This window comes from Falco naumanni, chromosome 20 (assembly GCF_017639655.2).
Source record: "Falco naumanni isolate bFalNau1 chromosome 20, bFalNau1.pat, whole genome shotgun sequence".
Taxonomy (NCBI): domain Eukaryota; kingdom Metazoa; phylum Chordata; class Aves; order Falconiformes; family Falconidae; genus Falco; species Falco naumanni.
Genome location: NC_054073.1, coordinates 4,088,359 through 4,114,650, shown reverse-complemented (window position 1 = coordinate 4,114,650; position 26,292 = coordinate 4,088,359). Strand labels below are relative to the sequence as shown.

Sequence of the window (26,292 nt, the reverse complement as noted above, 5' to 3'; positions counted from 1 at the left end):
ATCGTTTCGCCGGCTTTTTTGAGCGGGTGCGGGCGCTGGAACGGCAGAACGGGGGCCCTACGAGCCGCCCTGGCCGCGCCGCCGCCCCCGCGCCCCGCACCGCCGGGCTGGTGCAGGGGAGCTGCGGGGGCTGCGGGAGCGGCTGCAGCTCCTCGGCCGCGACCGGGACCGGCTCCAGGCCGAGCGCGACGGGCTGGGCGGCCGACCTGGCTGCCCTGAGGCACCGGTGGGCTGGGCGGCGGGGCCGGGGGGGGCACACCGGGATGAGGGATGCACCGGGGTGGGCACCGGGGGATGCAGGGGGATGGGGGATGCACCGGGGTGGGCATCGGGGGATGTACCGGGATGAGGGATGCACCGGAGGATGCATGGAACGGGGGATGCACCGGGGTGGGCACCGGAGGATGCAGGGGGACGGGGATGCACCGGGGTGGGGCACCGGGGGATGCAGGGGGATGGGGGATGCGCTGGGTGGGCACCGGGGGATGTACCGGGATGAGAGATACACCAGGGTTGGGCACCGGGGGTATGCAGGGAGATGGGGGATGGCACCGGGGTGGGGGACCGGGGGTGGCAGAGGGATGCAGGGGGATGGGGGATGCACCGGGTGGGGAGTGGGGGATGCAGGGGGGACTGGGGGATGCACCGGGATGGGGACCGGGATAGGGACCAGGGGACGCAACCGGGATGGAGGATGCACCGGGGTGGGGACTGGGAGGAGTGATGCGCTGGGATGGTGACAGGGGGATGCACCGGGGTGGGGACCGGCGTGGGGGGATGCGCGGGATGAGAAAAGCACCGGGATGGGGACCAGAGGACGCACCGGGATGAGGAAGCACGGGATGGGGGATGCACCAGGATGGGGGACACACTGGGATGGGAGCCGCACCGGGGTGGGGGACCGGGACGAGGGATACACCGGGGTGGGGATGCACGGGATGGGGGTACACCGGGGCGGGGACCGGGGGAGCAGGGGCATGAGGGAGCACCCGGGATGAGTGATGCACTGGGATTGGAGACAGGGGGATGCACCAGGGTCGGGACCGGTGATGGGGGGGAGCAGCGGGGATGGGGGCCGGGGGATGCACCCGGGATGAAGGATGCGCTGGGGTGGGTGATGCACCAGGATGAGGAATGGACCGGGGGGATGCACCGGTGGTGGTGGGATGCACCGGGATTAGGGACCGGGGAATGCACCGAGGGCAGGGGTGGGATGAGGTGGGGGGGGGAGCGCGGCAGCACTGAGTGTGCTGGGCAGGGACCATCCGCATACTTGGGGGAGGTGACTGGGGGATGTACTGGGGAGGGGGGCCGGCGATGTGCCCAGCAGACACTGAGAAAGCACTGGGGTGGCACTGGGGCGAGGCAAGGGACTGGGAGAGCAGAACTCTGCGGAAGGGCGGGGCACTGGGGTGGGACATGGCGTGGTGGGGGCACTGGGGCGGTGCTGGGACTAGCACTGGGGGGAAATGGGGCTGGGGCAGGGCTGGGCTCCCCGGGGAGGAGCGTGTCCCAGTGAGGGGTCCTAGGGGGCTGCAGTGGGGTCACGGCCCTGCCCCGGGGTGGTGTGACAAGGCCTGGGAGGGGTCCCCCGCGATGGGGGGGGTGTCCTGCGGGAAGGGTCCTGCCCTGGCCGTGCAGGGACAGGGATACCCCAGGGCTGTCCCCTCCCCCGGCCTTGGGGGCTTAGGGGTGGGGGGTGCTCAGGCTTAGAGGGGCTCCTTTTCCTCCTCCATCCCCGTGTGCCTGCTGGGGGGGGTGGGGGGGTGGGCCGCGGCAGAGCAGGGGGTCCCAGGCAGCAGGAGGAGGCATGGGGGGGGTCTGCCCCCTGTCCCCCACCTCCTTCCCTCCCCTGTATCCCCAGGCTGGAGGATGAGACGCAGAAGCGGGAGGAGCAGAGAAGAGCCTGGTGCTGTTCCGCAAGGTGAGGGGGCTGGGGGGGGGGGGGGGCCGTGCCCCCCATAGAGTGCCCATCCCCCCACCCCTCGCCCCCCTGTGCTGCCCTGCCCCCTATGACCCAGCTGCCCACGTGTCTGAAGACCCCAACGATGTCCCGTGCACCAGATGCTGCCCATCCTTGGGGGTTCTGGGGGGGGGGGGGGGTGCTGCCCCCATATCTCACCCTCTCACCCCAGGGGGGGTTGGGGGGAAATGCTGCCCCACAGCTCAGCCTCTCACCCCAGGGTGGGGGTGCTGCCCCATAGCTCAGCGCTCTCGCCCCAGGGGGTGTTGGGGAGGGGGTGCTGCCCCATAGCTCAGCCTCTTGCCCCAGGGGGTGCTGCCCCACAGCTCAGCCTCTCGCCCCAGGGGGGTTGGGGGGTGCTGCCCCATAGCTCAGCCTCTCGCCGCAGGACGTGGACGATGCCACGCTGTCCCGCCTGGAGCTGGAGCGCAAAGTCGAGCTCCTGATGGACGAGATCGGCTTCCTCAAGAAGCTGCACGAGGAGGTGGGGAGCTGGGGAGGGGGGGCTGGAGGGTGGGGAGGAGGCTGGGGGGGGGGCTCCATGTGTCACCAGGCGATGGCCCGTGTCCCCACGCAGGAGCTGCGGGACCTGGAGGTGGGTGCCCCGAGCCCACCGGTGCCGGTGGAGGTGGGAGGTCCGCAAGCCGGAGCTGACGGCCTCGCGCTGCGGGAGATCCGCGCCCAGTACGAGAGCATCGCCGTCAAGAACCTGCAGGAAGCCGAGGAGTGGTACAAATCCATGTATGGAATTTTGGGGAGGGGGGGGAAATGGGGGTCCAGCCCCCCCCACCCCCCTTCCCTTCCGGCACACCCTAACTCCCCCCTTATCCCCCCAGTTTGCCGACCTGTCGGATGCGGCAACCGCAATCACGAGGCGCTACGGCTGGCCAAGCAGGAGATGTTCCGAGTCGGCGGCGGCAGATCCAGAGCCTCACCTGCGAGGTGGACGGGCTGAAGGGGCATGGTGAGACCACCCAGGGGTCCAGGGTGGGGGGTTGGGGGGGGCCCCAGACCCCAATTGCCAACCTCACACGGCTCCATCTCCCCACCCCCCACCCCCCACCCCGCAGAACGAGGCGCTGCAGCGGCAGATGCGGGAAGATGGAGGATGAGTTTGGGGAGGAGATCGGGACCTACCGTGACGTGGTGGTGGCGGTTGGAGCAGGAGATCCAGCAGATGAAGGGAGGAGATGGCGCGGCACCTGCGCGAGTACCAGGGACCTGCTCCACGTCAAGAGGCCCTGGACATCGAGATCGCCACGTACCGCAAGCTGCTGGAGGGCGAGGAGGAGCCGGTGAGGCTTGGGGGGTGGGGCGGGCGGCTTGGGGTCCCCAGGGCTCAGAGCTCAGCCGGGGGGGACAACGTCCCCATCCCCCAGGGTGGGACATGGTGGGCGCTGAGGGGGTTCCGGCGAGGGGGTGGCTGCGGCCATCGCTTGGGCAAAAAACACGGGGCCACCGGAGCGTTGCGCTGCCCAGGGGCTGGGGGAAAGGGGGGGGGGGGAAGCTGCTGCTGCAGCCCACCGCAGCCCACCACCACAGCCCACCACTGCAGCCCACCGCAGCCCACCACAGCCCACTACCGCAGCCCACCACTGCCCACCACAGCCCACTACCACAGCCCACCACCGCAGCCCACTACCACAGCCCACCAAAGCCCACCAAAGCCCACCACCACAGCCCATCACTGCAGCCCACCACTGCCCACCGCAGCCCACCGCAGCCCACTACCACCGCCCCCCACAGCCCGCTACCGCAGCCCACCGCAGCCCACCACCACAGCCCTCCACAGCCCACCACAGCCCACCACAGCCCACCTACCCGGCAGCCCACCGCAGCCCACCGCCCACCACAGCCCATTACCACAGCCCACTACCACAGCCCACCAAAGCCCACCACCGCAGCCCACCACCACAGCCCACCACTGCAGCCCACCACAGCCCACCGCAGCCCACCGCAGCCCACTACCACCTCCCACCGCAGCGCCCACTACCACCGCCCCCCCACAGCCCGCTACCGCAGCCCACCGCAGCCCACCACCACAGCCCTCCACAGCCCACCACAGCCCACCACAGCCCACCACCGCAGCCCACTGCAGCCCACCGCCCACCACAGCCCACTACCACAGCCCACTACCACAGCCCACCAAAGCCCATCAAAGCCCACCACCACAGCCCACCACTGCAGCCCACCACTGCCCACTCGCAGCCCACCGCAGCCCACTACCACCGGCGCTCCCCACAGCCCGCTACCACCGCAGGCCCACCACGCGCAGCCCCATCCACAGCCCACCACCCGCAGGCCCACCCTGCATGCCCCACCACAGCCGCACCACCACGCTAGAGGCCCACTGCCCATGGCTCACCACCTGCCGACGTGCTGCAGCCACAACACCCACAGCCCACCACACCACGGCCCACCGCCGCAGCCTGTCCGCAGCCCACCGCCCACAACTCCACTGCTGCAGCACCACGTGCCCTTGGCCCACTGCTGCAAGCTCACCACCCCCAGTCCCACAGCCCCCCCGCACCCACCCACCCACAGCATGCCCCACCCCACCTCCCAAGCCCACCACCACAGCCACTGCCCGCAGCCCACCACACCAGTCCCATCGTCGCAGCCCACCGGCCCCGGCCCAGGGCCCCACCACCATGGCCCATGGTCACAGCCCACCCAGCCCACCACTCCAGACCACTGCTGCAGCACCACCAGAGCCCACCACCACAACCCACTGCTGCAGCCCACCACCCACAGCCCACCACCCCAGCCCAGCATCCCCTGCACACCCCAGCCCACCACCCCAGCCCACCATCCACCACCCCAGCCCACCACCCCCAGCCCAGCACTGCCGCACACCCCAACCCACCACCCACCACCACCAGCCCACCTTAACCATTGTGCAGGTCACTGACTCAATGGTGTGGAAGGGTCAGGGCCACCAGCGATGCCCAGGAGCCCCAGACCCCCCCCTCACTCCCCTCTTCCCCTCCCCCCCCCCCCAGGGATCACCATCCCCCTGCACGCCCACCACCTCCTTCAGCACGAGAAGCTCAGGTGAGGAGGGGGCTGGGGGTTCCCCACTCTATCTGGGGGGGGGGGGGGGCTTTCCTCCCTCTCTTGGGGCAGAGACCCCACACGGGGGTGCAGGTGGGTCCCTGTGCCCCTGCCTGGGGTAGCCTCCCACCCACCCACACCCCGGGGGGGGGGCAAGGGGGGGGCTGATGGCTTCTTTGTGCCCCAGTGCTGGAGCCGCAGCCTGCGGAGAGCCCGGCGCGGAGGATGGTGCTCATCAAAACCATCGAGACACGGGACGGGCAGGTGAGGGGGGTCCACTGCTTGGGGAGGGGGAGGACACACAACCCTCCTATGGGGCTGACCCCCACCTTCTCCCCCCACAGCAAGTAGTGACGGAGTCACACAAGGAACGAGCGGAGCCGGGGGAAGTGACGGAGGGACCCACCGCACCAGCACCCATCCTGCACCGCCCTCAGACGGTGTGGGGGGCTTCACCAGACCCTGCTGTGCCAGTGCAGGCCGGGGAGCGGAGCTTAGGGGGGGGGCGGGCAGCTGCCCACCCCCTTTGCCAGCACCATGGCACGATGCTACGGTGCATCCTGGTGCCGTGTGTCGTCGTCCCCCCCCCCCCCACCATGTATTTTTCTCCCTACCAGAACCTCAGTTGTATTTAATATGTACCAAATGCCTCTTGCACTGCACTGCCCTGCCCCCGGGGGGTCCCTGTCCCCCCCCTCCCCCCCGATGGAGGTGGCACCGGTGGTCCCCAGGCCCCAACCCCCCTCCCATGCCCTCCCCCAGCCCTTGGGGTGGGCGGGGGGTGGGCAGGGGGTGCAGGGGGGCAGCTGGGGGGTGTGTGTCTGGGGGGCTGTCCCCCAGTGTCCCCATCCTGCTTAAATGGCAAATAAAGGCTGTGGCGAGGAGGGGGGCCGAGTCACTCGTGGGCGGGGGGGAGGGGGGGATGGTGTCAGCTGGGGGGGGGCGCCTGGTGCTGTAGGAAACCAGCGGGGGGGTAAGGGGCTGTAGGGCTAGGGGGGGCAGTGGCCTGGGGTGGAGGCAGTGGCTGGGGGGTGGGGGTCGGCCCGGGGGGCCACCCTGGCGTGGGGGAGCGGGACCCCAGGGTGCAGGTCCCCCACGCAGGGGACAAGGCGCAAGGCCGCCGCTATCCCACAATTCCCCCCTCTAGCGGCGCTCTATCCTCCGCCTCCTCTCTATGATCCAGCAGCGCACCCCGGAGCTGATAGGATGGATACCAGCCTATCGCTGGCAGGCTGAGCTAGGGGAGCGGCGCTCAGCCAATCACAGCCCTGCACCTGCCGCCGTTGCCGCTGCTCATTGGCTGGCGCTGGACCGTCGGGGCGGGCCATCCGCAATGGCGGCGTTTTATAAACCGGTGCCTCTTTCCCAGGCCTGGGGGGAGAGGAGGGGGGGGTTGGGCCTGGCTGGGGGCGGGGCCGCGGCCGCTGACCGAAGGTACCGTGGGGTGGGGGCAGGCCGGGGGGTGCTCGCAGAGGGGTGCGGGGTGGCGGGGAGCCCGGCCTGCAGGGAGGGGGCTCAAGTGATGCCCGAGTCCCAGTCCCGTCTCCCGGTGCCTAGCTCGGCCCTCCCGGCTCCAGCCCCCCCGGTATCTTAGCCTGGCACCCTCTGGCCCGGCTCGGTCCCCCCGGTCCTGGCCCCCCCCCAGTGCCTACCCCCGGTCTTCTCCCCACCCGGTGCCCAGGCCCCGATCCCCAAACCCCGGTTGTTCCCCTCCCCGTTCCCCCCCGTCCGGTGCCTAGCCCGAGGCCCCGGCCCTCCTCCCCTCCCCGGTTCCACCTCCCTTCCCCCCCCCCCCCCCCCCCCTCCGTGCCCAGCCCGGTGGGCCCCTGGCCCGTCCCGTCCCGTGTGTGGCCCCCCCCGCCCCGGTGCCTAGCCCGGTTTCCCCCCTCCCTCCCCCCGTCGGTGCCTAGCCCGGTCCCCCCCTGCCCCGGTTCCCCCCTCCCTCCCCCCGTCGTGTGCCTGGCGCCGGTCCCCCTGCCCCGGTTCCTCCCTCCCTCCCCCCGTCGGTGCCCTAGCCCGGGGCCCCCCTGCCCCGGGTTCCTCCCTCCCTCCCCCCGTCGGTGCCTAGCCCGGGCTCCCTGGCCCCGTTTCCCCCCTCCCTCCCCCCGTCGGTGCCTAGCCCGGGGCCCCCCCTGCCCCGGGTTCCCTCCCTCCCTCCCCCCCCCCCCGGTGCTTAGCCCGGTCCCCCCCTGCCCCGGTTTACCCCCCCCCCCCCCGGTTTCTCCGTGCCAGGCGCCCTCTGTTCCGCCCGCCCCGGGGGCACGGAGGAGGCAGGTGAGAGCATCCCGCTGTGGACTTGGGTGTCCGGACCCCCCCCGCCCCCCGAGAGTGTCCTCAGGCCATGCCGACCTCTGGGGGGGGCAGGGGGAGGGTCCTCCAGGCCTGCAGGGTTGCCACCTCAGCGCCCCCCCCCCCCCCCCAGCATGGGGTGTGTGGGGGCGATCTGGGCGGCACAGTCCCATGTCCCCGTCCCCCCCCCCCCCGGAGGTGCCGCTCTGTACCCACGACAGGGGGGGGCCATGCTTGCGCCCCCCCCCCCCCCCCCCCGGGGAGTAGCACCCTGGCTATGTATGCCCACCCCTCCTGGCTGACCCCCACAGCGGGGGGGTCCATGGTGGTGCTTGCCCCCCCCCCCTCCCCTTGTCCACCCTTTAGAGCCACCAGCACCTCCAACATGGGCTTGGCCTGTGTCCCTGTCACCCTGACAGTGGCTGGGGTGGGGGGGGGGGGGCACCCAGGTGCCTGGACCCCCCCCCCCAGCCCCCTCTTCCTCTCATCCCTGCAGCACTTGGAGCATCCAGCAAGCCCCCAGGATTCTCCCGTGTTCCTGTCCCCCGTGCCCGTGGGTGGGCTCCCTGGCAGGTGGGTGATGGCTTGGGGGTCCTGGGGGGTGTCCAGCCCCCCCCCCCCCCCATCCTCCTCCCCGGGTGACAGTGGTGTCACCTCCAGACCCTCCCGCCTGGTCCTGGCTCTGAGCCTGCTGGCACCGGGATGTGGCCGTGCCCTGGGTGAGTCCTGGGGGGCTGCAGAACCTTCTGGGCCCCCTGTCCCCCTCCCCCAGGGGCTCAGGGGAGTGGGGGGGCTCTTGCCTGCGGGGGGCTTCTGCAGGCAGGATTGTGGTGCAGCTCTTTGGGGGGGGGGGGGGGGCACACAGGACCCGTGGGACACTGCGGTGACAGTGAAGGTGGCACCAGCTCTTCCAGTGTCTCCCCAGGCTCTGGTAATGCTGGGGGGGGTGGGGGGGTGGCCCTGGGCTGGGGGGCATCTAGATGAGGGTGATCCTGGGAGCATGGAGTGACCCTGGGAGGCGGAGAGGGAGGACATTTGGGGGTCTCTGAGGAGATGGGGGGCTCCCTGGAGTTGAAACTGGGGGGGGGGGGGGGAGGGGACACACCTGCCTGGATAGGATGGGGGGGGGTTGTCCCTGGGAAGAGGAGGGGGCCCCACCTGCCTTGGCTGTGGGGACATCCTCCAGGAGGAGAGCGTGTTGGAAGACTTTGGGGGGGCTGAGGGCCAGTGGGACCCCCGCGGGCTCTTCCCAGGGTCTCCCCAGGCACCTGCTGTACTGGGGTGTGGGTGTGGGGGTGTCTTAGGGCTGGGGGGGCCCTCAGGATTGGGGGGGGGGGATTCTGGGGGTCTGGAAGGGACCCTGGAATGGGGCTGGGGTTGATTTGGGGACAAGGGTGTTTCTTGGGAACTTGGGGACACCATGGGGGATGCCGAGATGGGGGAGGGGGCACCCTGGGGAGGTGGGGGGGCAGTGCAGGGAGGAGGGACCCCCCCCCCAGCTGGGGGGTCCTGGTAGGGTTGGGAGTGGGGTGCCTGTGGCGGGAGCTGGTTGGTGCCTCACTCATCCTGCTCTTGGTTTGGAGCCCCCGACCACCTTCAGCCCCCCCTCACACCCCCCAGCTCCCCCCCCGCGCCCCGGACCCCAACCCACCGGGGACCAGGATTGAGATGGACCCACAGACACTATAATAAACCAGTTCATGCTACACCTTGTTGTAGGGTCTCCGAGGTGCAGGGGGGCCTGGGGGAGGGGGGGGGGTGAGCCCCCACACCTACCAGCCCTTCCCGGGGGTCCCCAGGCTGCCAGCCCCCCCCCCCCCCCCCCCCCCGCCGTGGTGGCAGCCGTGTCGTTCCAGCTGGTGGCCACACGATGGCAGCACCGGCCCACGGGTTGGGGGTCCCCGGCGTCCTGCGGCTCCGCTCCCACCCCAGGGACCCCCAGAGACCCCCGGGGCAGGTGGGGGTCACCTAAGGGGGGTGGGGGGGGCTCCATCACTGTCCCTGGTGGCAGCCAGCACAGGGGGAAGGTGACAAGGAGGGTCCCTAACAGTGGCCTGGGGCTTGTCACCATTGGGGGGGCCAGCACCACGGAGTGATGGTGGCACAGCACCCTCGCGGGGTGGGTGGGGGGAGGGAGTCCCCTGTGTGTGGTTCCCCCCCCCCCCCCCCCACTATGGGGAGGCAAAGGCAGCAGCTGCACATCCAAACCCAGAGTGTTTTATTGGGGGGGGAGGGTAATGACAGGGGGACAGGGGGTGCCCCAGGGATGGGGACACCAATGGGACACCCCGACACCCTTTGGGGGGGGGGGGTTGTCCTGGCATGCGGGGGGCGGGGAGGGGCGCACACACACGCACTGACAGAGCTGTTTGGATGGGTGGGGGGCAATGGGTGGACGTGGGCATCCTGGCGCACCCAGCGCTGTCGATGGGGATGCTGGTGGCATTGGGGGGAAGTTGGGGAGACACACCCCCCCCACCACCCCCGCTCTGTCCCTGCAGGGCTGTCCCCGTGCTGGGGGGGGGGGGGGGGTCAGTCGGGGTAGATGATGAAGCCGGAGAAGGTGCTGTACTTGTTGGTGTTGCCACCGTGGACTTTGCCGCCGTCCAGTTTGACGAAAACCTCGTCGCCCACGTCCAGGTGCAGGATGACGCTGTTGCTGGCGTAGTCGTAGTTCTGGTCCGCATCCTGCGCGATGGCGCTGGCCCGCACCTGGGGGGGGGGTGGGGGGGTGGGGGGGGCAAAGCTATCAGAGACACCCCCTCCCCCATGCACACACACCGATCCCCAGCACACCAGCCCCAGAGGGGGGAGCCTAGGGGGTGGGATTGGGGGTGCTGAGCTGCTCAGCACCACCCCCCAACCCGCTCAGCCCCTCTGTCCACCAGCGCTCAAGGTCACGCTGCCCGTCTGCGGCAGAACTGGGTGAAGGAGACGCCCCCCGCCCCCCCCCCCCCCCGCCAGCCAAGGCTCCCCGAGTTGCCAGCCAGCAGCGGGGACAAGAGGGGACAGGGCTGCCCCCCCCCGCCCCCACTCCGCACCCTGGGGTCCCTCGGAATGGGACCACCCCCCCTCACACCCATAGAGCGGGGTCTTACTGTCAGTGCCACCCATAGGTGCCCGGAGCTGGGGTGCCCGGGAGCCCCTTCCCCACATTCCTGTGCTGCCCCAACCCCCCCCCCCCGGGTTTGGGGGTCCCCCGGGGGGGGCAGCGGCATCGACCACCTGGATCGATCCTTGTTTCTCCCGTTATAAATGGGAAACGGCCGGGGCGAGGCCGGTGCGGGAGCCGCCAGCCACGAACAAAGGGACCAGCCGGGGGGGGGCTGTCGGGGGGGGGGCACACAGCTTGTCCCCCCCAGTGCTGGTAGCATTCCTGGGGAGGGGGGGGGGGGGGCACAACTTGTCCCCCCCTAGTGCTGGTGGCTGTCCCAGTGTGTGTGGGGGCACAGCCCATGCCCCCCAGTGCTGGTGGCCATCCTGGGGAGGGGGGGGCCCACAACCTGTCCCCCCCAGTGCTGGTGGCTGTCTGGGGGGGGGGCACAGCCTGTGTCCCCCAGTGCTGGTGCCTGTCCCGAGGGGGCACAGCTTGTCCCCCCCAGTGCTGGTGGCTGTCCCGGGGGGGGGGGGGGGCACAGCCCATCCCCCCCAGTGCTGGTGGCTGTCCGGGGGGGGCACAGCTTGTCCCACCCCAGTGCTGGTGGCTGTCCTGGGGGGTCCCAGCCCAACCCCCCCCAGTGCTGGTGGCCGTCCTGGGGGGGGCACAGCCCATCCCCCCCAGTGCTGGTGGCTGTCCTGGGGGGGTCCCAGCCCATCCCCCCCCAGTGCTGGTGGCTGTCCCGGGGGTCCCAGCCCATCCCCCCCAGTGCTGGTGGCTGTCCGGGGGGGGGCACAGCTTGTCCCCTCCCTTGCTGGTGCCTGTCCTGGGGGGGTCCCAGCCCATCCCCCCCAGTGCTGGTGGCTGTCCCGGGGGGGGGGGGGGGGGCACAGCCCATCCCCCCCAGTGCTGGTGGCTGTCCAGGGGGGCACAGCTTGTCCCCCCCCAGCGCTGGTGGCTGTCCTGAGGGGTCCCAGCCCATCCCCCCCCAGTGCTGGTGGCCGTCCTGGGGGGGCACAGCCCATCCCCCCCAGTGCTGGTGGCTGTCCCGGGGGTCCCAGCCCATCCCCCCCAGTGCTGGTGGCTGTCCTGGGGAAGGGGGGGGGGCACAACCTGTCCCCCCCCAGTGCTGGTGGTTGTCCGGGGGGGGCACAGCTTGTCCCCTCCCTTGCTGGTGCCTGTCCTGGGGGGTCCCAGCCCATCCCCCCCCAGTGCTGGTGGCTGTCCCGGGGGGTCCCAGCCAGCCCCAACAGACCCCACTCCCCGCCAGCTCCGAGCCCAGCATTCCCTGGGGATCGTGTGTGTCCCCCCCCCTCCATGTGGCAGGACCCCCAGGGATGGGGGTTGCGTGTCCCCAAGGCTGAGGTGATGGCAGGAGGTGGGGGCACGTGCATGGTGGCACCCCCAGTGACACGCCCCCCCCCCCCCCCCCCCCCGTGATCCCAGAGGAGGGACGGGATGGGGGGAAGAGGGATGGGGAAGATGGGAATTGGGGTGGGGGGGACTGGGCGGGGGGAACCGAGGATGGGGGATTGGGATGGGTGGAGCCAGGGTGGGGGATCAAGAAGGGGGGGGGGGGGGAACCAGAATAGAAGAACTGGGATTAAAGGGAAACCAGGATGGGAAAACTGGGATGGCAGGAAATAAGGTGGGAAAAGCAAGATAGGGGAAGTGGGATGGGGAACTGGGATGAGGAAAATGGGATGGGGGGAGCAGGCAGGGGGAACTGGGATGGGGAACTGGGATGGAGGGACCAGGCAGGGGGAACTGGGATGGAGAACTGGGATGGAGGGAGCAGGCAGGGGAAACTGGGATGGTGGAGCAGGCAGGGAGAACTGGGGTGGGGAACTGGGATGGAGAACTGGGATGGCGGGACCAGGCAGGGAGAACTGGGGTGGGGAACTGGGATGGAGGGACCAGGCAGGGGGAACTGGGATGGAGAACTGGGATGGCGGGAGCAGGCAGGGGGAACTGGGATGAGGAACTGGGATGGAGGGACCAGGCAGGGGGAACTGGGATGGGGAACTGGGATGGCGGGAGCAGGCAGTGGAAACTGGGATGGAGCGAGCAGGTGGGGGGAACTGGGATGGTGGAGCAGGCAGGGGGAACTGGGATGGAGAACTGGGAGGCAGAAACAGGCAGGGAGAACTGGGATGGGGAACTGGGATGGAGGGACCAGGCAGGGGGAACTGGGATGGAGAACTGGGATGGCAGGAGCAGGCAGGGGAAACTGGGATGGTGGAGCAGGCAGGGAGAACTGGGATGAGGAACTGGGATGGAGGGACCAGGCAGGGGGAACTGGGATGGGGAACTGGGATGGCGGGAGCAGGCAGTGGAAACTGGGATGGAGCGAGCAGGTAGGGGGAACTGGGATGGTGGAGCAGGCAGGGGGAACTGGGATGGAGAACTGGGAGGCAGAAGCAGGCAGGGAGAACTGGGATGGGGAACTGGGATGGAGGGACCAGGCAGGGGGAACTGGGATGGAGAACTGGGATGGTGGGAGCAGGCAGGGGAAACTGGGATGGTGGAGCAGGCAGGGAGAACTGGGATGAGGAACTGGGATGGAGGGACCAGGCAGGGGGAACTGGGATGGGGAACTGGGATGGCGGGAGCAGGCAGTGGAAACTGGGATGGAGCGGGCAGGTGGGGGGAACTGGGATGGTGGAGCAGGCAGGGGGAACTGGGATGGAGAACTGGGAGGCAGAAGCAGGCAGGGAGAACTGGGATGGGGAACTGGGATGGGGAACTGGGATGGGGAACTGGGACGGAGGGACCAGGCAGGGGGAACTGGGATGGAGAACTGGGATGGCAGGAGCAGGCAGGGAGAACTGGGATGATGGAGCAAGCAGGGGGAACTGGGATGTGGGACTGGGATGCAGAAGCAGGCAGGGAGAACTGGGATGGGGAACTGGGATGGGGAACTGGGATGCAGAGGCAGTGGGGCTGGAGGAGCTAGAAGAGAGCGAGGGAGCGGCGGGGGGTGCGAGCGGGACCGGGGAGCACCGCGGGGTGCGGGGGGAGCCCTGGCAGGGGTGCCGGCCGCCGTGGCGGGTCCAGCCCGTACCTGCCCGTTCTTCATGAGGTCGGCCCACATGCTGGTGCCGTCGCCGCCGCGCATGAGGACGTGGTAGGTGAAGAAGTAGATGCCGGGCAGGGGGCAGGTGAACTTGCCACTCGAGGGCTCGTAGTAGTTGCCCACGTTGGTGACCACGTCGTCGAAGCGCAGCACCTCGTAGCCCTCGTGGGGCTTCCGTAGCCCCGCGTAGAAAGCGATCTTGGGGCTGTAGAAGGAGGGGATGTACCCTCCGGGCCCCGGCCCCGGTGGCCCCGGTGGTCCCGGCCGCCCCGGCTCACCCGGTGGCCCCCGCGGTCCTGGTGGTCCAGGGGGACCCCGTACCCCAGCACGGCCCTTCCGCCCCGGTTCGCCCTTGGCTCCGGGGAGGAAGGGTGGCGGGGAGGCGGCGGGGGGCAGCTCAGGGCCGGGGTAGGGGTCGCAGACCATGCGGCAGCTGCCCAGCATCTCGTAGTGAGCGGCCGCCTTGGAGCTGTGGACCAGCAGCGGGATGGCCACCAGCAGCACCAGCACCATGGCCACGCCGATGGCCACCCCGGCCACCCGCTTCCTGCGGCTCAGCCGGGAGGCGGCCAGCGCCAGCAGGTCCTCCTCACCCTTGGGTGCGATGGTGGAGCCGGGGGGAGCGGACGGCACCCAGCCGCCCGCTGAGCCTCACGCCTGGGTGGGGAGCGGGGCTGGGGATGAGGATGAGGATGGGGATGGAGCTGGGAGCGGGGCTGGGGATGAGGATGGGGCTGGGGATGAGGATGAGGATGGAGCCGGCAGCGGGGCTGGGAGCAGGAAGAGCAGCAGGGATGGGGACGACAGCGGGGATGGGGACAGGGATGCGGATAAAGATGAGGAAGGGGATGGGGATAAGAACGGGGAGGAGGATGAAGATGGGGACGGGGATGTGGACAGGGATGGGGACAGGGATGCGAATAAGAACGGGGATGAGGATGAGGACAGGGATAGGGATGAGGATGGGGACAGGGATGAGGATAAGGATGAGGATGGGGATGGGATGGGGATGGGGATGGGATGGGGATGGGATGGGGATGGGGACAGGGACGGTCACAGCAGCAGGGCTGGGACCGGGACCGGGAGCGGGGCCGGAGCCGGGAGCGGAGCTGCGGATGTAGCCGGGACTTGCGCTGCCGAAGGGGACGAGAGCGGAGCCGCTGACGGAACCGGGAGCGGAGCCGGGGAAGGGGCTGAGACCGGAGCCGGGGACGGAGTCGAGACCGGAGTCCCCGCCGCAGCCAGGACCGGAGCCGGGGACGGAGTCGTGACCGGAGCCGCTGATGTAACCAGGACCGGAGCCGGTGTTGGAGCTGGTGATGTAACCGGAGCCGGGATACAGCCGGGACCGGAGTCGGGATGGAGCCGGGATACAGCGGGGATGGAGCCGGGACCGGAGCCGGGATGGAGCCGCTGCGACGCGCGGGGCAACTTCTCGCCAAGTTGCCCAGGAGCGGGACCCCCGGGAGCGGGACCCCCTCCCCCGGGACCGCTCTCCCCGGTGCGCACCGGCGGGGGCCGGGGCCGTGCAGCGGCGCCGGGAGCGGTTCTCCGGAGCCTCCCGCCCCCCCCCCCCCCCCGCCGCGCCCCTCTGGGGGTCCCGGGGGACGCGCGGCCCCGGGCCTGCGGGGAGACCCCCCCGCCCCCCCGCCGGTGCCCGCCGGTACCTGCCGCCGCCCGCGGCGCCGGGAGCCACGTGCCGGGGCCGCCGCCCGCACCGCGCCGCGCCCGCAGCCCCGCTCCGCCCGCCCCGCTCGACGGCACCGGGCACGGCGGGGGCGGGGAGGGGGCTGGGGGGAGGGACGGGGGGCGGGGGGGGCACCGCCATGGGAGTGTGCAAGGGGTGGGGGAGTGTGCAAGGGGGGGGGGCACCGGAATGTGAGTGTGCAACAGGGGGGGAGAGTGCAAGGAGGGGCGCAGGGATGTGAGTGTGCAAGGGGAGTGTGAGTGTGCAAGGGGTGGCGGCACCGGGAATGTGAGTGTGCAGTTGTGAGGGGGGCACCGGGAATGTGAGTGTGCAAGGGGAGTGTGGGAGCTTGAGTGTGCAAGGGGTGGGGGCACTGGGAATGTGAGTGCGCAAGGAGAGTGTGAGCGTGCAAGGGGAGTGTGGGAGCATCAGTGTGCAGGGGGGCGGGCACTGGGAATGTGAGTGTGCAAGGGGTGTGTGTGCAGGGGGGGCACTGGGATGTGACTGTCCAGTTGTGGGGTGGCACCAGGAATGTGAGTGTGCAAGGGGAGTGTGAGTGTGCAAGGGGTGGCGGCACCAGGAATGTGAGTGTGCAGTTGTGAGGGGGGCACCGGGAATGTGAGTGTGCAAGGGGAGTGTGGGAGCATCAGTGTGCAGGGGGGCGGGCACTGGGAATGTGAGTGTGCAAGGGGCTGGGCACTGGGAATATGAGTGTGCAAGGGGTGTGTGTGCAGGGGGGGCACTGGGATGTGACTGTCCAGTTGTGGGGGGGCACCAGGAATGTGAGTGTGCAAGGGGAGCGTGAGTGTGCAAGGGGGGGTGTGAATGTGCAACATGGTGGGCACTGGGAATATGAGCGTGCAAGGTTGTGCTTGAGTGTGCAATGGGGAGGGGGCACTGAGAATGTGAGTGTGCAAGGGGGGTGCATGGGGGGGCGTAAGTGTGCAAGGGGGAAGGTGCCCGTGCACACGCACAGCTCTGTGGGTGTGAGAGAGGGTGAGGGCGTGCAAGGGGAGGGGGGGGGGGCTGGGGGGGGGGGCTCACACATGAGCTGGGGCATTTGAGCGTGCAACACGACTGCTGCGTGTGCCAGGGGGGCACAGTCCCCCCCCTCCCCCGCAGCCCCCTGGGGGGGCCAGCCAGGCTGGTGGCCACTGGCCCATTTTTGGGGACCCCTCCCCAAGGCTCACCCCCAACATGGGGGTGCTGCTGGGGGGGGGGGGGGGGCGCTATGCCGGGGCGCACCGTCCCTTCCCACCCTGGGGATGGGGACAGAGGGGGGGTGGGGGGTTGGGCGGTTGGTGTCCCCCTGCCGCCATCGAGGCGCCCACGCGGCTGGGGCTGCCGGAAGGTTCCGGATCTGGCCCTGGTGGCTCCCAGCGCCGCGGCGGAGCCGGTGCTGTGGGCGCTGATTTACGGCTGCTCTTTTCCAATCCTGCTGGAATCGGCTCCGCTCTGCAAAATGAAATCTTGCCCCCACCCCCCCCCCCCCCACCCCCATCCCCCCAATTCCCCAAATATCACGGAAAAGAGGAAAAACTGGGACCCTGCCCCCCCCCCCCCCAGCTGCTCCGCTGGGCCCGGTGACAACACGGGTCCCTCTGGGGGGGGGTGGGGGGGTGAGGGGACCCCCCTACACGGAGCCACCAGAGTGGGGTGGGCTCATGGGGGGCTTTGCACACGCATGTCTGCATGCAGGGGTACACGCGTGTCCTTGCGGTGTCAGCAGTTGGCTGTGTGTTTGTGTGTGCATGGGGGGGAGGGGTGGAGGGGGGGGCGGCATGGGCATGTGTGTGTGCGTGCTCAGGGCATGCATGTGCATGTGTGTGCATGTGTGTGCATGCTGTGCGCATGCCTGCATATGTGTGCATGCAGCGCGTGTGTGCACGTGTGTGTGAATGCTGTGTGCATGTCTGCATATGTGTGCATGCTGTGTGCATGTGTGTGCATGCTGTGTGCATGTCTGCATATGTGTGCATGCTGTGTGCACACTGTCTGCGTGTGTTGTGTGTGCGTGTCGGCATGTGTGCATGCTCTGTGCATGCAGTGTGCATGTAGTGTGCTTGTCTGCATATGTGCATGCTATGTGCATGCTGTGTGCATGCTCAGGGCATTTGTACATGCTGTGTGCGTGTGTGTGCATGCAGTGTGCGTATCTGCATACGTGTGCACACTGCGTGCATGTGTGTGCGTGCTGTGTGCGTGTCTGCATATGTGTGCATGCTGTGTGCGTGTCTGCATATGTGTGCATGCTGTGTGCATACATGTGCATGCTGTGTGCATACATGTGCATGCTGTGTGCGTGCACGCTCAGGGCACGCAGGTGCATGCTGTGTGCGTGTCTGTGCACGCTCAGCACACGGATGTGCGCCGTGCACGTGTGTGCATTGCGTGGCAGGCGGGGGGGGGGGGGGTGCTCCCGCCGGAGCGCCCGTGTGTGTCATTGATCCCGCCAGGTTTGGGATTTGCAGGCCCGGCCAGCTCGCCCGGCGATCCATCAGTGGGATCGGGATGGATTTATGGGCCCTCGACGCCGCAGGATCGATGCGATCCTGAAAAAACCCGGCGGTGTTTGTGCAACACATTGCGGCGGCGGGAGCATCACCCGGGAATGGGGATCAATCCTGGGAATAGGGATCAGTCCCAGGGATGGGGATCAATCCCGGGAACGGGGATCAATCCTGGGAATGGGGATCAATCCTGGGAATAGGGATCAATCCCAGGGATGGGGATCAATCCTGGGAATAGGGATCAATCCCAGGGATGGGGATCAATCCCAGGAATGGGGATCAATCCCGGGAATGGGGATCAATCCTGGGAATGGGGATCAATCCCGGGAATGGGGATCAATCCCAAGGATGGGGATCAATCCCGGGAACGGGGATCAATCCCGGGAATGGGGATCAATCCCAGGGATGGGGATCAATCCTGGGAATGGGGATCAATCCTGGGAATGGGGATCAATCCCAGGGATGGGTATCAATCCTGGGAATGGGGATCAATCCTGGAAATGGGGATCAATCCCAGGGATGGGGATCAATCCCGGGAACGGGGATCAATCCTGGGAATGGGGATCAATCCCGGGGATGGGGATCAATCCCGGGAATGGGGATCAATCCTGGGAATAGGGATCAATCCCAGGGATGGGGATCAGTCCCAGGAATGGGGATCAATCCCGGGAATGGGGATCAATCCTGGGAATGGGGAGAAATCCCAGGAATGGGGAGCAATCCCAGGAATAGGGACCAATCCTGGCAATAGGGATCAATCCTGGGAATACGGACCAATCCCGGTGCCATCCATGCCACCGTGTCACCCCCCAGGGACAGGGATGCCAGAGTCCCACCGCCACCACCTGACTCCGCTGGCTGATCTTAATGAGCAGCAACAGTGAATTAATTAGCCAGGCTGGGAGGGGAAGCCCGAGTGCTAATTAGCGAGCACGAGGCGGGGGATGTGTGTGTGGTGGGGAGCGGGTGGCCAGGCTGTGGCCGTGGGGACACGAGGGGACACCGGGGGTCCTGGTTGGGGTAAAAATACCGGAATGGGGGGATGGGGGGGGGGGGGGGCAGGGATGCATCCTGCCCTCGGTGCCCAGGCTGGGCCTGGCTCCGGTGCCCAGCTGCTGGGGGTGGGGAGGGGGCTGGGTTTAGGGGGGCTCAGCACCATTCGTGGGGGCGGTGAGCCCAGTGCTGGAGCTGAGCCCCCCCACTGGTGCCAGCAGCCACGGCAGCGATGTCCACAGTCCGGCCGTGCCTCAGTTTCCCCCCCACCGGCTGCTCTCGCTGTCCCCACGCAGGACCCGAGGTGATGCTGCGGGTCACCCCAGTGGGGACATGGGGACAGACGTGTCCCTGACCGCGGAGCCGGGGGCTAAGCCCGGTGTGAGCGGTGGCGGCGACGCGGTGCTGGGGCGCAGCGCATGAATAAATGCATCACGCCACGTCCCCGCGTCCCCCCCCGCAGCGGCACTGCCGGCACGAGGAGGGGGGCTTCGGTGTCCGGCGGCTCCACGTTCACCATCTGCCTCCACCGCCCCTGAGGACCCACCAGCTCATGTGGCAGCGAACAGCCCCCCCGGGGGTCACATCCAGCACCAGCTCAGAACCAGCGCTCCGGTGCTGCCTGCCGTGCTCAGCTCCCGGTGCCAGCGTGTGGCACGTGCCACCGCGGCCCCCGCTGCCCGAGGGGGCCGGGGGCCGTCACCGTTTCTCGTGCCGGGATGGCGGGTGGATCGGGGTGCTGGGATGGCAGAGGGATCGGGGTGCGGGGTGGCAGAGGGATCGGGGTGCGGGATGGCAGAGGGATCGGGGTGCTGGGATGGCAGAGGGATCGGGGTGCGGGGTGGCAGAGGGATCGGGGTGCGGGATGGCAGAGGGATCGGGGTGCAGGATGGCGGGTGGATCGGGGTGCAGGATGGCAGAGGGATCGGGGTGCGGGATGGCAGAGGGATCGGGGTGCGGGATGGCGGGTGGATCGGGGTGCGGGATGGCAGAGGGATCGGGGTGCGGGATGGCAGAGGGATCAGGGTGCGGGATGGCAGAGGGATCGGGGTGCGGGATGGCAGAGGGATCGGGGTGCAGGATGGCAGAGGGATCGGGGTGCGGGATGGCAGAGGGATCGGGGTGCGGGATGGCAGAGGGATCGGGGTGCGGGATGGCGGGTGGATCGGGGTGCGGGATGGCAGAGGGATCGGGGTGCGGGATGGCAGAGGGATCAGGGTGCAGGATGGCAGAGGGATCGGGGTGCGGGATGGCAGAGGGATCGGGGTGCAGGATGGCGGGTGGATCGGGGTGCAGGATGGCAGAGGGATCGGGGTGCAGGATGGCAGAGGGATCGGGGTGCAGGATGGCAGAGGGATCAGGGTGCAGGATGGTGGGGGGATCGGGGTGCAGGATGGCAGAGAGATCGGGGTGCGGGATGGCAGAGAGATCGGGGTGCGGGATGGCAGAGGGATTCGGGTGCAGGATGGCAGAGGGATCGGGGTGCGGGATGGCAGAGGGATCGGGGTGCGGGATGGCAGAGGGATTCGGGTGCAGGATGGCAGAGGGATCGGGGTGCAGGATGGCAGAGGGATCGGGGTGCGGGATGGCAGAGGGATCGGGGTGCAGGATGGCGGGTGGATCAGGGTGCAGGATGGCAGAGGGATCGGGGTGCGGGATGGCAGAGGGATCGGGGTGAGGGATGGCAGAAGGATCGGGGTGCGGGATGGCAGAGGGATCGGGGTGCGGGGTGGCAGAGGGATCGGGGTGCAGGATGGCAGAGGGATCGGGGTGCGGGATGGCAGAGGGATCGGGGTGCGGGATGGCAGAGGGATCGGGGTGCGGGATGGCAGACGGATTGCCGTGTCAGTGCGGGTCACGCGGGCCAGGAGGGAACCTTGTGCAAATGAATATAGATGGGCTGGATGCGGCCGGGCGCTGCGCTCCATCCAGGGCATGTTTGCAATAAAGCCGGGCTGCCGGCCCGGCCCAAATTGGATAAAAAAATTGGATAAAAATTGTCCTTGAATGGCAACGATCCACCAGTGGCTGCCGGGGGAGCCACGAGGCCGCGCTGGGGGTGATGCTCCGCCAGCCAAACTGGTGCTGAGGTGCCCATCGGGGTGCTGGGGGGAGGTGCTGAGGGGGATGTGCCAGTGATGTGGGGCTGGTGGTGGCTGGGTCATTGCTGGATGGAGCCCACGGCACCCAGCACCACTGGTTCAGTACTGGGAGCATCACCCCTGGATGGATCCCACGGCACCCAGCACCACTGGTCCAGTACTGGGAGCGTCACCCCTGGATGGAGCCCACGGCACCCAGCACCACTGGTTCAGTACTGGGAGCGTCACCCCTGGGTGGATCCCACGGCACCCAGCACCACTGGTTCAGTACTCGGAGTGTCCCCTGCCATGGGGTCCTGCCCCAGCCAGCCCCTGATGCGCCCCCCAGCCCTCACCCCCCTGCCCCCCCCCTCCAGCTCGTTAGCATGTGCTGCTAATTGGTGAGGAGGCAAAGGTCGGGGGTCCGGAGCTGGCTGCCCCTCGGCAGTGGGGGCTCAGCACACGGTGAGTGGGGGGTTTGGGGGTGGCGTGTCCCACCCAGGGGCAGCCACATCGTGCTGGGTGGGGGTCTCATCTGCACCCTGAGTCCCCTGTGTGCCCCCTGGGATAGCGCTGACCCCCAGCACCACAGCCACATGTGGGGCTGCCCCACACCGGGCCGCATCCTGCACTGGGACTGAACGGGGGTGGGGGGGGTGGGGGGGGGGGTGGGGGCACTGCTGGGATGAGCTGCAGGGTCTCAGCCATGGGGGGGACCACCAGCCCATCACCCTGCTGGCGGGGGGAGCATCCATTGGGAATGGGGGATTCCCGGGGGGGGGATATTTAGGTCCCCTCCTGGCTGTGCCCCCCCCCACCCCACCCACCCCCCCCCCTCCCGTGCTGGTCACGATGAGATGGATGGCTGCGGCCGACCGGGATGAATTCCCTGGACAGGCGGCATTTATTAGGGATGCAGAGGATGTCGGCCGAGAAATCCATCCTGGCCGGGCAGCAATTAGGCGGGTGGCCGGGCCACGGGGGTCCCACTCCCCCCCCGCCCCCGCCTGCCCCCCTATACCCCCCGCCCCACCTCCCCTGAGCACCCCCCAGCCCCACTGCGAGGTCCTGGGGCTTCCCCCTTGCTGTGCTGCCCCCCACCCTGGTGATGCTGGATGTGATGGGCGGGGGGGCTGTAGGTGATGTGGGGGGGGTGGATGTGGGGGGGTGTGTGTGTGGATGTGATGGGGGGGGGCTGGATGTGATGGGGGGCTGGATGGGAGTGTGGATTTTGGGGGAGGCTGGATGTTGGGGGGCTGGATGTGATGGGAGGGCTGGATGTGATGGGTGGGCTGGAATGGGGGGTGGATTTGGGGGGGGCTGGATGTGATGAGGGGGCTGGATATGAAGGGGGGGCTGGATGTTGGGGGGGCTGGATGTGTGTGTGGGCTATGGATATAGGGGGGCTAGGTGTGATGGGGGGGGGCTGGATGGGGGGGGCTGGGTGTGATGGGGGGGGGGCTGGATGGGGGGGGGCTGGGTGGGATGGGGAGGGGGGGGCCTGGATATGGGGGGGGGGGGCTCATTGCAGATTCGCCTCATGCCCACCTGAGCCGGGCGCTGACAAACAGCCATTTAAATCAGACAATTAGCCGGCCCGCGCCGCTGACATGTGTAATGTATTAATGTGCAGCGCCAGCTATTACATATCAACCCGCTAATCGCGGCGCGGGGCGCGCGGCCGCGCTGGCAGTGATGGACAAGTCCGAGGGGACCCCGGCCCCGCCGGTGGCATTAATTACCCGCCAAGTGACAAGGCGGCGTGACACGCGGGAGAGCAGCGGGGGCCAAGCGTGTGCAGGCGTGTGCGCTGGGCAGCCAGGAACGCGCCTGCACGTGTGGGCTCGGTGTTCCTGCAAAAGGGGGGGGGGGGGGTCGGGGGCGTGTGTATTGGGGTACGCCTGTGTGTTGGGACACGCATGTGTATTGGGACACGTGTGTGTATTGGGGCATGCGTGTGTTGGGACATGTATGTATTGGGGCATGCATGTGTGTTGAGACATGCATGTGTATTGGGGCATGCATGTGCATTGGGATATGTATGTATCAGGGCATGCGTGTGCATTGGGGCAGATGTATGTATTGGGGCGTGCGTGTGTGTTGGGTCATGCATGTGTATTGGGGCATGCATGTGCATTGGGATATGTATGTATCAGGGCATGCGTGTACATTGGGGCAGATTTATGTATCGGGGCATGCATGTGTGTTGGAGCATGTGTGTGCATTTGGGCATGCACATGAGTTGGGATATGCATGTGGATTGCGGCCTGCATGTGTTGGGACACGCGTGTGTATTGGGACATGTGTGTGGGTTGGGACATGTGTGTATTGGGGTATGTGTGTGTTGGGACATGCATGTGTATTGGGGCATGCATGTGCGTTGGGACATGTGTGTCTATTGGGACATGTGTGTGTTGGGACATGTGTGTGTTGGGATATGCGTATATCAGGGCATTTATGTGCATTGGGGCATGCATGTGTTTTGGGGCATGTATGTGTATTGGGGCATGTGTGTGCATTGGGACATGTATGTGTATTGGTGCATGTGTGTATTGGGACGTGTGTGTGTTGGAATATGTGTGTATTGGTGCATACATATGTGTTGGGACATATGTGTGTATTGGTGCATGTGTGTCCATTGGGACATGTGTGCATATTGGGGCATGCATGTGTGTTGGGACATGTGTGTATCAGGGCATGTGTGTGTTGGGACGTGTGTGCATGGGGGCATGCGTGTGCGTTGGGGCTCATGTGCATGGGGATGTGCACTGGGACATGTATGTGCATGGGGACACATACGTGCATGGGGACACATATGTGCATTGGGGCACACATGTGCCTCAGGACATACATGCACGGGGCGTGTGTGTGCCCCCGGCGCTGTGCACGGACACGCGTGGGGGCGGGCAGGGCTGGCTCAAGGCCAAGGAGCCTCCGGCTCAGCTGCCTGCAGGGAGGGGAAGGCAGGAGGTGGCCCCGGCCGCTGTCCCCACGTGTCCCCAGCCATGATCCCTGTGTGTCCCTGGTCATGATCCCCATGTGTCCCCAGCCGTGATCCCCGTGTGTCCCCGGTCATGATCCCCGTGTGTCCCCAGCCGTGATCCCCGTGTGTCCCTAGCCGTGATCCCCGTGTGTCCCCGGTCATGATCCCCGTGTGTCCCCAGCCGTGATCCCCATGTGTCCCCAGCCATGATCCCTGTGTGTCCCCGGTCATGATCCCCATGTGTCCCCAGCCATGATCCCTGTGTGTCCCCGGTCATGATCCCCGTGTGTCCCCAGCTGTGATCCCCATGTGTCCCCAGCCGTGATCCCCGTGTGTCCCCAGCCGTGATCCCTGTGTGTCCCTGGTCATGATCCCCGTGTGTCCCCAGCTGTGATCCCCGTGTGTCCCTGGTCATGATCCCTGCATGTCCCCAGCCGTGACCCCCACGTGTGGGGCCGTGATCCCCGCGTGTCCCCAGCTGTGACCCCCACGTGTGGGGCCGTGGTCCCCGCGTGTCCCCAGCGGTGACAGATGCCTCAATCGCACGAAGGCTCCGAAAATCGATGCTGGCCGGGGCTGATCAATGGCACCAATTACACCTACAAACAGGGGCTCGGCGGGGGCTGGGGGAGCCCCCACCCCCCACTCGGGCTGGGGTACCCCGAGACCCCCCCAGGGCTCTACTGCAGCCCCCAGCCCTGCTGTTTCCAAGGCAACCGGGGGGCTCCAGCCCCCCCCCTCGCCCCCCCGGCCCCGCTCACCGAAGGCAAATTTGACATTTCAAAATCCAGATACTTAAAAAAAATCGATGGGGATGTGAGACCCCCGAGCCCCCCCACTCCCCCCGGTCGATTGAATGGGGGGGGGGGGGGCGGGCACAGCACTGCAGCTCGGGGTCCTGGCAGCTCAGGGAGGGGTCTGGCACCCACCCAGGCCAGGGTGCCCCCACCCCCCCCGCATGCTGAGGCTGGCGGGGCTGGGGGCAGCGGAGCGTGGGCGGGGGGTCCCCAGGGACCCGCTGTCAGGGAGGCAGCCAGGCGGGGTGGGCAGCGCGGGGGGGGGGGGGCGCTGTCAGCCCGCCCTGATGGGCAGCCAGCCTGGGGGGGGGCACCAGCATCCTGGGGGGCTCCCCAGGGACCCAGCCATCCCAGCCTTTTAATCCCCCCCCCCTCAGCTTTGCCCCGCTGCAGCCCTGGGGGGGGGGAGGGGGGGGCAGAGGGGGGGTCCCCAGCCAGCCCCAGGGCAGCAGTGAGCAGGGGGCGATGCACCCCCAAAACTCGTCCGGCCACACCACCTGGGGGATGTAGAGCTGGGGGGGGGTGGTGTGTGTTGCAGCCCCCCCGGGCCTCGCTAAGGGGGGTTGAGCCCCCCCGGGGGGGGCGGGGGGGGGGCTGCGGTTTGGTTAATAATGGATGAGGCCAAATTGCTGCCGCAGCCGGTTAATCCTGGCAAACACGGCGGCGGCGGCTGAGCAAACAGGGGCTGCGGGGAGTCCGGGGGGGCCCCGAGAATCCGGGGGGGCCCTGAGAATCCTGAGTGACCCTGGAGAATCCGGGGGGGGGGGCCCTGGCACCGGGGAGGGGGGGGGGTGTCACAGCCACCGGGCAGCGGGTACCGCAGTACCAGGCGCTGTGGTGTGCTGGGGGTCCTGCACCCCAGGAGAGGGGGTGGGGGGTGTGTGTGTGGGGGGGCACCCCGTTTGCCCCCCCCAGCTGCCTGTGGTGGTGCCGTGATGCCAGCGCGGGGATGGTGATGCCAGTGTGGTGACACCAGCATGGTGCTGCCAGTGCCGTGATGCCAGCGCAGTGATGCTGGTGCGGTGATGCCAGTGTGGTGATGCTGGTGCCATGAAGACCGTGCCATGACGCCAGTGCCGTGATGCCAGCGTGGTGATGATGGTGCTGTGATGCCAGTGCAGTGATGCCAGTGCGGTGATGCCAGTGCCATGATGCCAGCGTGGTGATGCTGGTGCCATGAAGCCCGTGCCATGACGCCAGTGCCATGATGCCAGCGTGGTGATGATGGTGCTGTGATGCTAGTGCGGGGATGCCAGTGCAGTGATGCCAGTGCCATGATGCCAGTGTGGTGATGATGGTGCCCTGATGCCAGTGCCATGATGCCAGCATGGTGATGCCAGCGCAGTGATGCCAGCGCAGTGATGCCAGTGTGGTGATGCTGGTGCCATGATGCCAGTGCCGTGATGCCAGTGTGGTGATGATGGTGCCGTGATGCCAGTGCCGTGATGCCAGTGTGGTGGTGCCAGCGCAGTGATGCCAGTGTGGTAATGCCAGTGTGGTGATGCTGGTGCCATGATGCCAGTGCCATGATGCCAGTGTGGTGATGCCAGCACGGTGATGCCAGCACAGTGATGCCAGTGCCATGATGCCGGCATGCTGATGCCGGTGCCGTGATGCCAGCATGGTGATGCTGGTGCCATGAAGCCGGTGCCATGATGCCAGTGCTGTGATGCCAGTGTGGTGATGCTGGTGCCATGATGCTGGTGCTGTGATGCCAGCATGGTGATGCCAGCGCAGTGATGCCAGTGCGGTGATGCCAGTG

The 26,292-nt window shown here is 68.1% G+C and overlaps 3 protein-coding genes across 3 annotated transcripts; 2 read left to right on the top strand and 1 right to left on the bottom strand.

Annotated features, from left to right (window-relative positions):
• Positions 1 to 2: 2 nt before the first annotated feature.
• On the top strand, positions 3 to 5,894 carry PRPH (peripherin; the record flags this gene model as incomplete). The annotated part of the gene is given in 17 exon segments (XM_040577998.1): positions 3 to 111; positions 114 to 196; positions 198 to 226; positions 1,865 to 1,890; positions 1,893 to 1,924; positions 2,352 to 2,447; positions 2,541 to 2,703; positions 2,798 to 2,818; positions 2,821 to 2,864; positions 2,867 to 2,950; positions 3,034 to 3,063; positions 3,065 to 3,112; positions 3,114 to 3,146; positions 3,148 to 3,262; positions 4,973 to 5,017; positions 5,205 to 5,281; positions 5,362 to 5,894. Coding segments are annotated over 17 exon segments (1,326 nt in total), but the record flags the coding sequence as incomplete, so codon positions are not given.
• Positions 5,895 to 9,770: 3,876 nt separating this feature from the next.
• C1QL4 (complement C1q like 4) lies at positions 9,771 to 14,135 on the bottom strand. Its single transcript, XM_040618884.1, has 2 exons — positions 13,468 to 14,135; positions 9,771 to 10,018 (listed from the first exon to the last, which is right to left on the bottom strand). The coding sequence occupies exons 1-2, from the start codon at positions 13,990 to 13,992 to the stop codon at positions 9,839 to 9,841; spliced, it is 705 nt and encodes a 234-aa protein (XP_040474818.1). The 5' UTR covers positions 13,993 to 14,135; the 3' UTR covers positions 9,771 to 9,838.
• Positions 14,136 to 19,461: 5,326 nt separating this feature from the next.
• On the top strand, positions 19,462 to 20,676 carry LOC121080134 (glycine-rich cell wall structural protein 1-like). Its single transcript, XM_040577997.1, has one exon. It carries the CDS (start codon positions 19,462 to 19,464, stop codon positions 20,674 to 20,676), a length of 1,215 nt encoding a protein of 404 aa, XP_040433931.1.
• Positions 20,677 to 26,292: the final 5,616 nt, after the last annotated feature.